The sequence below is a fragment of the Atta cephalotes genome (assembly GCF_000143395.1).
Source record: "Atta cephalotes unplaced genomic scaffold scaffold00003, whole genome shotgun sequence".
Lineage (NCBI taxonomy): Eukaryota > Metazoa > Arthropoda > Insecta > Hymenoptera > Formicidae > Atta > Atta cephalotes.
Genome location: NW_012130067.1, coordinates 8526667 through 8539974, shown reverse-complemented (window position 1 = coordinate 8539974; position 13308 = coordinate 8526667). Strand labels below are relative to the sequence as shown.

The following is a 13308-nucleotide window of genomic DNA, read 5'->3' as shown; positions in this document are numbered from 1 at the left end:
CGACGCTTAATGCTGGCATGTAAAAACACCTTTAGGTCTGTTTTTTTTTGGCTGTAATTTGCACCAATTCATCTTTCTTCTCTTCTTTTTTCCTGAAAAAAAAAAGGAAGAAAAATGAACTGATGCAAAAGTTCAGCTAAAAAGAACTGGCCTAATAATATGTTAATAAAGAAGCAGTTTTATTCTTCAAATTTTTTTGTACAATGTTATAATTTATATAAAGATATAATAATATATCCTTGCAGAAATCTAATATTAATCAATTTATTACAGAAAGACAATAATTAAATACTTAATATTTGGAGTACTAAAAAGTACTGAACAATAGTGTTTTTTTAATACTTACTTGTAAAAATAAGTAATTAATTACTGTCTTTCAGTATTAGTCAATATTAAATTTCTATAAAGGTATAGATTGCATGCATTACTTCTTAATTCATATTCTGTAAACATAAAAATAAATTTATGTAATACAATTAACATACCATATTTTTTTATGTTTTTCTCGTGCACAATTAATGATAGTTAATTTGCGCCTACCTGAATCCTCGAAAATTTCATCATGAGATCTTGGTAATATTATTTCAACAGAATCTCCTTGATTATTAGCTTCCGATCTTCGAAGAAGTTCCAATAAACGTCCTCGATCATAAGCTCGAAATCGAGCTTTAGAATCTAATCATAAATAAATGTTGGTACTTTACGAAGACAGATTTTTTTGTCCATTACTGGAAACTGGAACATTACGTCCTTGACAGTGATAGGAGCAACTTTATACGGGTTATATTCTTTGTACATTAACAACAGTAGAAAGGAAAGTGTATGAAAAACAAAAATTATTGATAAATGCAAATTATTACTAATGAAATAAGTATCTTTGTTAAGAATTGATAAGAAACACCGCATTTGCACGTTATCCAATTTATATTGATAAGCTTCACATAATTGAATGTTATATTCATTTTAAATTGATAAGAAGCACCGCACTTGCATTATTTCCATTGAAAAAATTGACAGTATCAATTAATCCACTATGTAATTCACACATAGGAGCACTATTTTCTACATAGCGTTGCATTAATAAGACGTGTTTTAACTACTTTTTTTACGTTAACAATGTACATAGAAAAAACAATTCGTTAGCAAATCTATTTTCTGTATAGTATCACATTAAGGCGCAATATCTTATTAATATGTTATTCATGTCAACATTGACACTGAAATTAGCTGCTCTATGAAATGAACAAAATTTTATAAATGTAATAATTTCTTTATTCATGATTTGTTTTTAAATATTGTCTAAAATATTTTATATATTCTTTTATATATCTTCAATAGTATTTGACTGATTTTAGCAGTTTAACAAAGTTACTATTATTGTTGATATTATTATTATTATTATTATTATTATTATTATTATTATTATTTAAAAAACATATTTCATTAGATATTGACAGCTGTTCTAATACTGTAACGAATTATATTCAGCAAACGAGAATGAATTAAAATGGATTGAAATTTTTTTCTATCCGAATGCGTATTTTAAATAGCGAATACTTTTTTTTGGATTTAATTGGATTCAATTGGATGCAATTGGATTGAAAAACTTTTGCAATTGAATTGAAAACATTTCTTATTCAAAATTTTGAATTGAACAGTATTCACAATGCATAGAAAAAGCTAATATTATTTTTAAATTGAAAGGCATAAAGATATGCTCCATGCAATTCCTATACATGAATAAAAATGCATTCAGGAAAAGCATTCATTTTAACATTTGTGAATCAATATTTCTGAAAATCTAAATTTCTGAAATCCATTTTATTCCATTTTTTGTTAGATTGTATTCATCGCTATCTCGCACAGCTAATGTACGTTTATCTGAATATTTTAGCATGTGATAATTATAAAGACATTTCTGGATTAAGTTACATTTTTATAAACATTTTTATCATATCTTAAGTATGTCATTTTTAATCTTAAATTTTAGATTACTTACCTGATATAAATTTTCTATATTTCTCTATCATTTTTTTCATATAGCTTCATTAAACAATTCTGTTTTTAAACAATTTCTATCTTGTTACATTTTAGGAAAATTAATAATTAATAATATCCTATCGTGTTTTGAATCATAAATTTCAGATTACTTATCTAAAATATTTGATAGATTTTCTATACTTCTATATCATTTTTATCAGCTCAGATATTGTTTTTAACTTATTTCTATCAAAATTAATAATATTCTTTTATATTTTCAGTTTGTGAATGTAAAATTTAATCGCAATTAAAATTTATGATTTAAAAATATATTATTATATTATATTATTATTTTTAATAAAAGATGACTAGATAGAAACGGTAGGTTCAAAACGATATTTATATAACGAAAACGATAGACAAATATAGAAAATTTATCAAATATAACAAGTATTGGGAGTGTGCATTAATTTTAAGAGATTTTTGATAAAAATACGGCTTTATGTGAAAAAATGGAACAAATTGATTATTCAAAGTATTGTCCATCGCTAGCCACTACTTTGTCCCTCTTCTGATAACAGATGGATTTCGCGTCGAAAGAACGACATATCTTTTGAGATTATCCATTTTTTATCTTCCATAAGAATGGAAGCGCTGCTCAGACAGGCTATGAGTTATCGAAATAGATAATCGGAAGGAGCAATATCTGAAGAATATGGCGAGTATGATAGTATCCCAGTTAAATGTTTCTAACGTTTCCTTGACCGGTTTCGCAACATGTGGCCGAGCGTTGTCGCTAGAAAATCACTTTGTCATGTTTCTTCGCATAATCTGGCCGATTTTGCTCGGCTCAATTGCATCAATTGTTGGTAGCGTTCCCCAGTTGATGATTTTGTTGGGTTGGAGCAGCTCATAATACACTATATATAATACCTAGCTGATCCCATCAAATACAGAGTTTGACGCCATAAATATTCGGCTTTGCCGTCGATGTTGATGGTTCGCTTGCACTATGATTTCTTGCGTTTCGGATTATCGTATTCATTTTTCATCATCCGTCACGATACGATGCAAAAAACTTTTTTTCTGTGTCTTTGAAGCAATTCACAGGTCATTTTGCACCTTTCGTCGGCTTCAATTCGTACAGTACCCAATTTCCTTGTTTTTGAATCATTCTAATATGACCTTCAAACGTCTGAAAATCGTTGATCGATCAACATTTAATAGTTCTGCAAGTTCTTCTTGCGTTAACTCGAGTCTTGATCAAGTAAAGCTTCCACTTCCTCATCTTCAAATTTTTTCGGCTGACCTTCTTTGTCTTCCGTGTTAAAATCATTTTTTTTATAGCGTCGAAATTAGTACTCACATTTTGAAATCGATAGAGTATAATCACATAAGCTTCCGACAGCATTCGTTAACTTTCAACAGCACTTTTCTTCAAATGGAAACAAAAAAGCTTCTCGCAAATTACATTTTGTTGGCACAAAATTTAACATATTCAATGCTCAAGAAAATAATGTTGTTTATGTTTTTTTATACTTCGACAAAATGATACATACTGAAAACTAAAGTTACATGATGTGCTTTGAACATGAAAGTAGCAACAATATGGACCGATGCGATAGTATTAGTTTGCTATCTCTTGAAAATCCCTTAAAATTAATGCACACACTCCCAATAAATAATAAGTAAAATAATCTGAATTTATGATCAAAACCTGTTTAAGCTATGTAATAAAAATGATATAATGTTTTTAAGAAATTAATATTTATATAATTAATGTAATATATATAATTTAATTCAGAGATGTCCCTATATTTAGAATAAGATGGAAGTTATAAAAAAATTACCGTATCTTACGTTAATCATAATGTGACATTTATCCTGATGAAAATGTAAAGCTTGTCGAAGCGTCAAAGAAGTGTGAACAAAGAATTTTAACGCTTCTTAAACACTTCATTGATTTTCCATTGACTCTTAGTGGTTTTGAATATTCATACACACTCCACAAACTTTCCCTAAACACTCCGTAAAGTGTGCCTAAAACACATCTGTCGACACATTTCCCCACACGTTAAAAATTTTTATTTTTCATTAACGTTTCTCATATGCTCCTCAACACTACGCAAAGAATACATGGAATGTACTGATGCATTTCCTCAAATATTTCATTAATACTTACTTTGTCTACGCTTCTTAAACATTCGGCAAAAAGTACATGGAGCATTCAAATTCGCTTTGTGTACGTTTCCAGAATATAGAGATAAAAAAATTTATTTTAAAAGCATCGTTGAATAGTACGCGGCACCGCCACTAGAGGAACTTAGCGAGAACTAACTTCTCGAATTTAAAAAACCGCACAGACTAGGATAAAAAACGTAACATTGAAAGATTTTTCAGTTGTGTTCTAATGAAATAATTTTTTGAAGTGGGCCTTTAGGGCTTCAAGAAGCATAACATTTTTTTTTAGATATTTACCGAATGAATGAAATATATTTTAAAATATCATTTGCTTACCAAGGACCTTGATTACATTTCATTCACGTTTGTCTAAGAACTCGATGATGCTCCGTTTACGTTCTCTAGACTGCCTAATCATGATCCGTTTACATTCAACGAACATTCTGCTCGTACTTGCCGAAGAACTTATCTATATTTTTATTTATGTTTCTTTAACATTTATTTAACGCTTCCTTTACGTTCCATGTTCCAATTTTCGCTTTTTATGGGTTTTATTTACGTTTCTGTTACTCCCTCTTCACACTTTCTTTACACTTCAATTAACTCTTTATTGACACTCGTTCTACGTTTTATTTTCATCAGGATATGCATGAAAAATTTTTTGCCGTATTTTATATTAGGATTCTTCACCGAATAATATGTCTAATTATTATTAACAGTATCTTTCTCGTTGTTCTTATTTATAATATAAATATAATATTTTAAGTTACAAATGACTTGTGTTAAGCTATGGTTCACATCCGTACTAAATGAATTAATTAATATATTTATATACATATATAGCAGGTTATCTTACAAACAATATTTTTGTCTTTAAACAATATTTAAGTGGTTCTGGGCGATGCTTCGCAACTGCAAATCGGAAGAACTCGATTTGAGATTGGATGCTAATCATGCTAATGGATGCTACTTTGTCCAAATAGGAATTTTTTAGGAATTTGATAAATAATCTAGGGAGTGAGAAAAAGGGAGTTTCACATTCTATTTTGATGTTATTTTACATTTTTAACCTAATGGTTCGTATCCGTACTATATCCAGATATGAATTCTTCAATTAATTACAATTAACCGACTCACAAACCCTTTCAATTACACTTAAAAATTCTTCATACGAAATACAAACGTTTTGGAATAAGTAATTCTTTCAATCGGAATGTGTCTTGTTTGGTCAAATACATTTGAATGCTTACATCTATGTGTATATCTACATGAAACCTTAATATTTGCTCTATTATGGATAAGCCCGTACGTTATACACACACACACCCCACACACACACACACACACACACACACACACACACACACACACACACACACACACACACACACACACACACACACACACACACACACACACACACACACACACACACACAACACACACACACACACACACACACACACACACACACACACACACACACACACACACACACACACACACACACACACACACACACACACACACACACACACACACACACACACACACACACACACACAAATATATATATATATATATATATATATATATCATCGGCATATATCCATATGGTTGATTCGCGATGCACGTGGTCTCCTGTGGCCTGTGGTTTCCCGTGATTGTGACTTGCAGTGACTTGTGATACCTATATTTTCCAAATAAAATGTCGGCAGAAAACGAAGAAGACGTGAAGCTGTTTCAAACGATTGGTCTGAGTGAGCAAAAGGCCAAGGAAACTTTAAAAAATGCTAACATCACGAAGAATCTCAAATTAGCTATAAATGAGGTAAAGACTCGCCGGCGAATCGACAATCTCGTTATGATTGGATGTTAGAGCTTTCTGTTTCCAAAATTAATTATAATATTTATAATGTCCGTTTCTACCAATGTAGTTTTTTGAAAAAGTTCAATTAATTCTTCATCCTTTTTTAGTTCTAAAAATTATTTTAAAAAATGAAGTAAGCTGAATCGAGATTAAAGTTAATCTACACTGAACCGAGATTAAAGTTAATCTATACTGAGAAACGAAGATAAGAAATATAATTATGTATATATCATGTTGCAATTCATTAGATTGTTGCATCATTTTTTCTTTGATATATATCATATACATTTAATAATATATATTTTGTGTAATATTATATTTATATTTATTGAATTGTATCTTTTATTTATTTAGACTCAGCTCGATCAATATAAAATTAATTGTAATCTCGGTTGAATTAACTATTTATCTTCTAAGTTTATCTTCTTCCAAGAAATTAATTTTGTATTGATGAAACCAGATCTTATTGGCAAGATATTATTAGGATTTGTTTAATTAGGATTTATATTTTGTAAAATTAATATTTTTGTAAAGATAATTAAATATAGAGCTAGGTATTTCTCAAAATACTGAACTCTATTCTCAAAATTAAAGTATTTCTTCAAGGGAACCATACAAAATATTAAATTCTGATTTTAATGAACTTTGTATACATATATAGGTTACATAAAAGAATGAATTTAGAAAATATTAGTTGCGATGAAGAGAGAAAGATGATTTGAAGGGGTGAAATCATCCCTTATAAGGTAACGCAAGTTTTAGCTTCTTTTCATTGTATCTTAAAAACTATTCAAGATATCAAAAAATGTTTTATACAAAACTTTTATGATTTAATTACTTGTTCATCCACGTTAATAATACTTTTTTAAAATAAATTTTTGTATTAAAAATTGTTTATTAAAAATATTGACATAAATGAATAGAGATAATGTTGTTATAAAGCTTTTGTATAAAACATTTTATATCTTGAATAGTTTCGAGAACAAACTGGAAACTGCTTTACTACCTAAGAGGTGATTTCACTCTTCAAATTATTTTTCCATCACAACAGACATTTTTTAAATTCATCTTTTTATGTAACCTATATGTATACAAAATTTCATTAAAATCAGAATTTATCACTTCATATGATTCCCTTGTAAGATATGTATAATCAGTACGTTTTTGTGATTTATTAGAAATATTACATCACTTTTCTTTGTTTATACATAGCTTACAATTACATTGTACATTTCGCATAATATGTTTAAATGATTTCGGCTTTTATTCATTTAATGGTAAAGTGTATATCATTAAAATTGACTTCTATTTAGAATTTATATTTAATTCTTATAGGCAGCTAAACATGGAGCTATTACTCAAGATACTGGCGTATTGCTATACCATCTAACTTCCAAAATTAAAAATCAGATCATAGATAAAATTCCATTTATTACTAATTATATAGTCGAGAAGAAATTAGATAGTGTACAGAGGATTGATGCTGCACTGGCTCATCTATTGACTAATGTGAGTAATATTGATATAGCTAAGTTTGAGGAATCTTGTGGTATAGGAGTAGTAGTTTTACCTGAACAAATAGAAGAAGAAGTCGAGAATATTATAAAAGCACACAAAGATGCAATATTGGAAAAAAGGTAAATAAGATTTTATCTTGAGTATGCAAAATATAAAAATTTTACAATAAGTTATTTTATAGTAAGTAATTAATTACAATTTATTTGTTATTTGAATAGATATCGCTTTAATTCTGGTCCATTGATGCAACAAGTACGTAATATTTTGAAATGGGCAGATGGTAAAGCGATAAAGAATGAATTTGATGTCCAACTTCTTGATCTATTAGGTCCAAAAGTTGATGCTGATCTTGCATCAATACCTAAACAAGTGAAACCAAAGGACAAGCAGACGAAAGCGAAAAAGCTGGAAGATGCAAAGGAAGGTGAGCTATATATCACTTTTTAAAAATATTTTAGATATCTAAGTTCAACGATAGATTAATAAATTATGTTTATTAAGCTAAATGCCAATATGAGCACAATTACATGAGACATACGAAGGATTTAATTTTTAATTTTCAGAACAGGAGTCACTGAATAGTGAGAAGGGAGGCGGCCAAACTATAAGCGAACTCATGAAGACTAAAATTCAATTTCATAAACCTGGAGAAAATTATAAAACCGATGGATATATTCTAACATCAAATACACATTATCTGCTGCAAAAACATTTGAAAGCAACTGATGGCAAAGTGATAACGAGATTCCCACCAGAACCCAATGGAATTTTGCATATTGGACATGCAAAAGCTATCAATATCAATTTCGGGTATGTATATTCTTTGATTTTAAAAATAAAATATATAAAAAAGATGACTCTTATAGATATGCTGCTGCTTACGATGGCATATGCTATTTACGATATGACGATACAAATCCTGAAAAAGAAGAGGAGAAATTTTTTGTCGGTATACGGGAAATGGTGGAATGGCTCGGTTATAAACCAGCTGCGATTACACATTCATCGGATTACTTCCAGCAACTGCATGACTGGGCCATAGAGCTTATAAAGAAAGACTTAGCTTACGTTTGTCATCAATCCAGTGAAGAAATGAAAGGTTTCAATCCTCCACCGAGTCCTTGGCGCGATAGACCAGTCGAGGAGAGCTTACAACTATTTAATGTAATGAAAAATTTTTCTGAACATATTGTTCCCTTCAATTTTTTTATTACTATATATGCATTTGTCTATTTTATTTGTTAAAAAAGTAGGATATGAAGGATGGTTTGTTGGAAGAAGGAGAAGCGACCTTACGTATGAAAGTGATTTTAGAGGAAGGTAAACAAGATCCTGTGGCATACAGAATAAAATATTCGCCACATCATCGAACTGGTGACAAATGGTGCATCTATCCTACATACGATTACACCCATTGTTTGTGCGATAGCATCGAAAATATCACTCATTCTCTCTGTACAAAGGAATTCCAATCACGGAGATCATCTTATTATTGGCTTTGCAATTCCTTGAACATTTATTGTCCTGTACAATGGGAATATGGCCGATTGAACGTCAATTATACTGTAGTTTCCAAAAGGAAAATTGCCAAATTAATACAAGAAGGAATAGTGTCTGATTGGGATGATCCCAGGTATAATGTAATATTACTTTTATGAGATTATCTAATGTCTTACTAATCTTTCATCATTCTTTTTTTTTTATAGATTATTTACGTTGACTGCGCTACGTAGACGTGGATTTCCACCCGAAGCTATAAACAATTTTTGCGCTCAAATGGGTGTAACTGGTGCACAAGCAACTGTTGATCCTGCAGCATTGGAAGCAGCTGTTAGGGATGTTCTGAATCTTACTACTCCCCGACATATGGTAGTTCTAGAGTCTATCAAATTGACTATTAAAAATTTTCCTCAAGAAAAAGCTATAAAGCTCACTGCACCCAATTTTCCTAACGAGCCAGAGAGAGGACATCATGAAATTACATTTGATGAAATTGTATATATTGAAGCCACGGATTTCAAAGAAGTAATGTATATGTCTATCTCTTTCTAAATACTTCGCAGTTATTTATCAATATTTTATTTATTAATACTTTTTTATTTATCAATATTTACAGATTGAAGAGAAAGGTTTTAGGCGCTTGACACCAAAACAATCTGTAGGTTTAAAGCATACAGGTACCATAATAACGTTTGAAAGTATGGAGAAGGATGCCAGTGGTAATATTACGAATATAATTGTTAGACAAGATCCTGTCTCAGAAAAGAATAAACCGAAAGCATTTATACATTGGGTGTCCCATCCAGTATTGGCATCTATTAGATTATACGAGCGTTTGTAAGTAATATTTTTTCCAAATTATTAATGTGAAAGTTTCTTTATTCTGTAATGTGATTGAAATATCTTTAATTCGCTCCTCTCCTTTCCCCTCCTCAGATTTAAGCACAAAAATCCGGAAGATGTACATGAGGTGCCGCATGGATTTTTGAGTGATATTAATCCATCCAGCAAAAAAGAAATTGTAGCGTACATGGATAACAGTCTAGCTGAAACAGCAAAAGTGTATGACAAGTTTCAATTTGAACGTATAGGCTTTTTCTCTGTTGATCCTGATACCAAACCTAATAAGGTAAGTATAAAAGCATTAGTACACATATATATTAGTACACATATATATTACATTAACATTCTCTTTTATTTCAGCTTGTTTTTAATCGTATTGTAACATTGAAAGAAGATACAGGAAAGATGTAAATATATATTTCAATACTATCATAAAAAATATCTGTACTACTATTTTTACTACTGTTAAGATCTGACTTTTGTAAAAGCATAAAGTGTAAGAAAATCAATCAATCGGAGTCTTTTATTTTATCATGGAAAGAACGGAAATAAAGGACTTGATTGATTCATTTTCTTATGCATTATATGTTATGCATTATGCAAGTCTGTCCTCTCGTTCTGATACGCTTTTTTTTATATTGAGACAAAATGCGTGCTATCTAATGGAAAAAGCGGATCCATATATAAGATCTATGATTATATATGTAATATATTATTTTCAAAATTTTTATAATATATCATGTGTCGATACATCTTTTTTACTATATTATATTTTTATGTCATGTATAACTTGCTACATTAAATTTTGCTAGTATTTTGATTTTGTGATAGTTACATTTTCATAAAGAATAAAGAATAAATCTATAAAAGGGTTACAGTGTAATTTTCTGCCTCTATTAATTCATCAAACAAGATTCGTAGGTGGGAACCATGTATTTAATATTTATGAAAGCATCTTCGCCACCATATCTTTCTAAGATTTCAAGTGTCTCCTCTATAATGTCAGCAGCGTTCTCTCCTCTTTGCTGAGAATAATCGATACCTTCACCAAGGTTTACTGAAATTATATTTTAATATATTTTATTTCCAATTGTATACGAATATAGGAAATCTTAAAATATGAGTAAATTACCATTTCTGTCTTTAAGTAAATTTGGAATAGGCAAGATTTGCCTAAAATATGGAACTAAAGCTTCACCAACGCAATCGGCTGATCGCACTAAACGTTGAAGTGTTTTCATCGTGGTGCAAATTATCTCGGGCATTCTTGTATTTAAAGCGTCTAACAAATTTTTTTTAATTACAGTATATTTTTTCTACGTTAAATTGGATTGTAGAACTTACTTTTAATAGGAATAATCAATTGAGGAACAACGGGCAATATCTTTGGTCCACCATGTTCTAGCATATCTGATATTCCTTGCTCTGCCAGAAATTTGTATGGTTGTTCCGTTTCCGTTAATCCATCGAAAAACATTGGCAAATAATGATGGAAATCTAAATCTTCTATGTCCACTTTCCAATTAATTTTCTGATCGTAACCGTTGTTCTCCAAAGAGATAGGGAGTAAACCACGCTTGTAAAATTTCCTGAAAGTCGATGGTTTCGGAAGACGAGGTTTATATAGTCTACATCGCGGCGGTTTCGCGACGATCGTGTTTTCCTGTGATCAAAAATTGACTTATTACATGTACGGTATTACTGTGCACTATATTTATCTCGATCATAGTGAAAATTCCATCCTATATTTCAATATCATCATTTTCTTAGATCCAATTATAACTTGATCGGCAGAATCACTTAAATTACTTAAAATAATATTTCTAATATACAATTCGTTGTTCTTAATATTTTTTCGATATATTAAATATAATTCTATTAATTGGATAATTTTATTCGTATTTCTTAATAAAATAGATCAAGTTAATCGGAGTTGATGGAAATGTCTCTTAACAACGTTATTACCTGCAATGCCTGAATAGTGAAGGCAGGTACTACTCGTGGCTTTCTCTTTTTGTATCGCGGTATATCTTTCCGAACTTCTGTCCAAAATTCTTTTTCATTCACCATCCCGATGCCCGATATCTTTTTTTCAATCCTAAGTTCAAATTATACATTGAACATTTTGTTCAAATATTGTACATATGAAATTATATGCGCGCGAAGATGTAGGTAGGATTATAGGAAACGGATTTAGATCAAACAATATTGTCTCCTAGCAACAAAATTTCTATTGACATCTATTTCATGATATAAGATATGATGCAAGTAGACACATACCTACTTGCATCATGGATATAAAAAAACATGACATCTATTCCATGATCTATTCAAAATATTCATATCGTAGATACAAAGTCACTTTATAAAAGTACATAATATCCTTATATATATGTTTATACAAAAATCAAATATAAATTAAATATTTTATGCATAAGTGACATGATCATAAGAATTAATAATAAAATGAAAGAATATCTTTTTTTTATCAAAGTGAATTATTTCTTTTTGTCAGTAAATGTAAAATATTAATATTAGATTTGCAATAATGGACGCGGTTGTATTCGTGGAAGTCGTTTTCTAGAATGCAATGGTTTGTGAAATTGTGGATCATCAAATAAAAGTTCCTTTTTGCATGGTTCATCTTTGTCTGCCGTATTTAATTATTAAGGAAAATAACTCTGCTATATGTGTGCACGTACGGATGTAGATGTGTGTATTCAGTTACGTGTCATCTATTTTTTTATGACAAATATAACAGTTAACGTTTCATATATAAAGTAATGAAAAGGATATTTGTGAAGCAGCTTGAATATTCCTGTGCCTAGTGGAACTGGAATACCCATTATAATTGATTCCGATACGCCGCTTATAACATCTTTTTGTCCATAATAAGCTGCATCAAATAGATGATCTGCAGTCTTCTCAAACTGTAAATAAATAATTGGTTTGCCAAAAGAATTTCCAATTCTTCTTAATACTCAAATTTAAAAATGAAGACAATAGGATCAATTAATAAAGTAATATAAAAAATTAGGCAAATGAGAGTTCGGTGCAGTACTTAATGCACAATCATTAATTCTATGTATATATAAATTATATTTTTGACTTGCTGTATACTTGTATTACGAGCCAAAAACGGAACTCTCATTTGCTTAATTTCCTACATTATTTTAATTTCGAGAGTCCTCCCCCCCCTCCTCTTAATCAGTATTTCTTATCAATTTAATAATTCTATTGGGTTGTCCGGAAAGTTCGAGCCGATTTTTAGTAGGTGGCGTAAAGACAGGTCTGAATATATAGAACGATTGAAAACAAATGACATGCGTACATATCGTAAAAGACGGTACTTCAGGCATACTTGGAAAAAATTTGGTTGCGATACATTAATTTTTGTCAGTTTTATACGCCTTTGA

At 30.0% G+C, this 13308-nt stretch overlaps 3 protein-coding genes across 3 annotated transcripts in view; 1 reads left to right on the top strand and 2 right to left on the bottom strand.

Moving 5' to 3' along the window:
- The first annotated feature begins 5869 nt into the window (after positions 1-5869).
- On the top strand, positions 5870-10303 carry LOC105625642 (probable glutamine--tRNA ligase). Its single transcript, XM_012206963.1, has 10 exons — positions 5870-5992; positions 7367-7668; positions 7768-7973; positions 8113-8359; positions 8416-8713; positions 8803-9182; positions 9256-9574; positions 9666-9886; positions 9986-10178; positions 10253-10303. The coding sequence occupies exons 1-10, from the start codon at positions 5870-5872 to the stop codon at positions 10301-10303; spliced, it is 2340 nt and encodes a 779-aa protein (XP_012062353.1).
- Positions 10304-10788: 485 nt separating this feature from the next.
- LOC105625641 (parkin coregulated gene protein homolog) lies at positions 10789-11962 on the bottom strand. Its single transcript, XM_012206962.1, has 4 exons — positions 11858-11962; positions 11237-11555; positions 11025-11174; positions 10789-10949 (listed from the first exon to the last, which is right to left on the bottom strand). The coding sequence occupies exons 1-4, from the start codon at positions 11960-11962 to the stop codon at positions 10789-10791; spliced, it is 735 nt and encodes a 244-aa protein (XP_012062352.1).
- A 464-nt stretch (positions 11963-12426) lies between these two features.
- LOC105625808 (DNA-directed RNA polymerase III subunit RPC1) overlaps positions 12427-13308 on the bottom strand; it is an 11192-nt gene continuing 10310 nt past the window's right edge. Inside the window, exons 20-21 of the mRNA XM_012207122.1 lie at positions 12689-12822; positions 12427-12547 (exon numbers count right to left, since the gene is read on the bottom strand). Coding sequence (XP_012062512.1) covers positions 12427-12547; positions 12689-12822 — 255 coding nt within the window. The remainder of the gene's footprint in view (positions 12548-12688; positions 12823-13308) is intronic.

What these genes read in the sequence shown, in the direction of transcription:
- LOC105625641 (XM_012206962.1), bottom strand. Translation starts at nt 11,962, where the DNA reads ATGGTGAATGAAAAAGAATTTTGGACAGAAGTTCGGAAAGATATACCG. An exon ending in TCACTATTCAGGCATTGCAG is followed by an intron (nt 11,556 to 11,857) that starts GTAATAACGTTG and finishes TTTTGATCACAG; the next exon opens with GAAAACACGATCGTCGCGAA. An exon ending in ATTGATTATTCCTATTAAAA is followed by an intron (nt 11,175 to 11,236) that starts GTAAGTTCTACA and finishes AAAATTTGTTAG; the next exon opens with ACGCTTTAAATACAAGAATG.
- LOC105625642 (XM_012206963.1), top strand. Translation starts at nt 5,870, where the DNA reads ATGTCGGCAGAAAACGAAGAAGACGTGAAGCTGTTTCAAACGATTGGT. An exon ending in AGAGCTTACAACTATTTAAT is followed by an intron (nt 8,714 to 8,802) that starts GTAATGAAAAAT and finishes TTAAAAAAGTAG; the next exon opens with GATATGAAGGATGGTTTGTT. An exon ending in CTGATACCAAACCTAATAAG is followed by an intron (nt 10,179 to 10,252) that starts GTAAGTATAAAA and finishes CTTTTATTTCAG; the next exon opens with CTTGTTTTTAATCGTATTGT.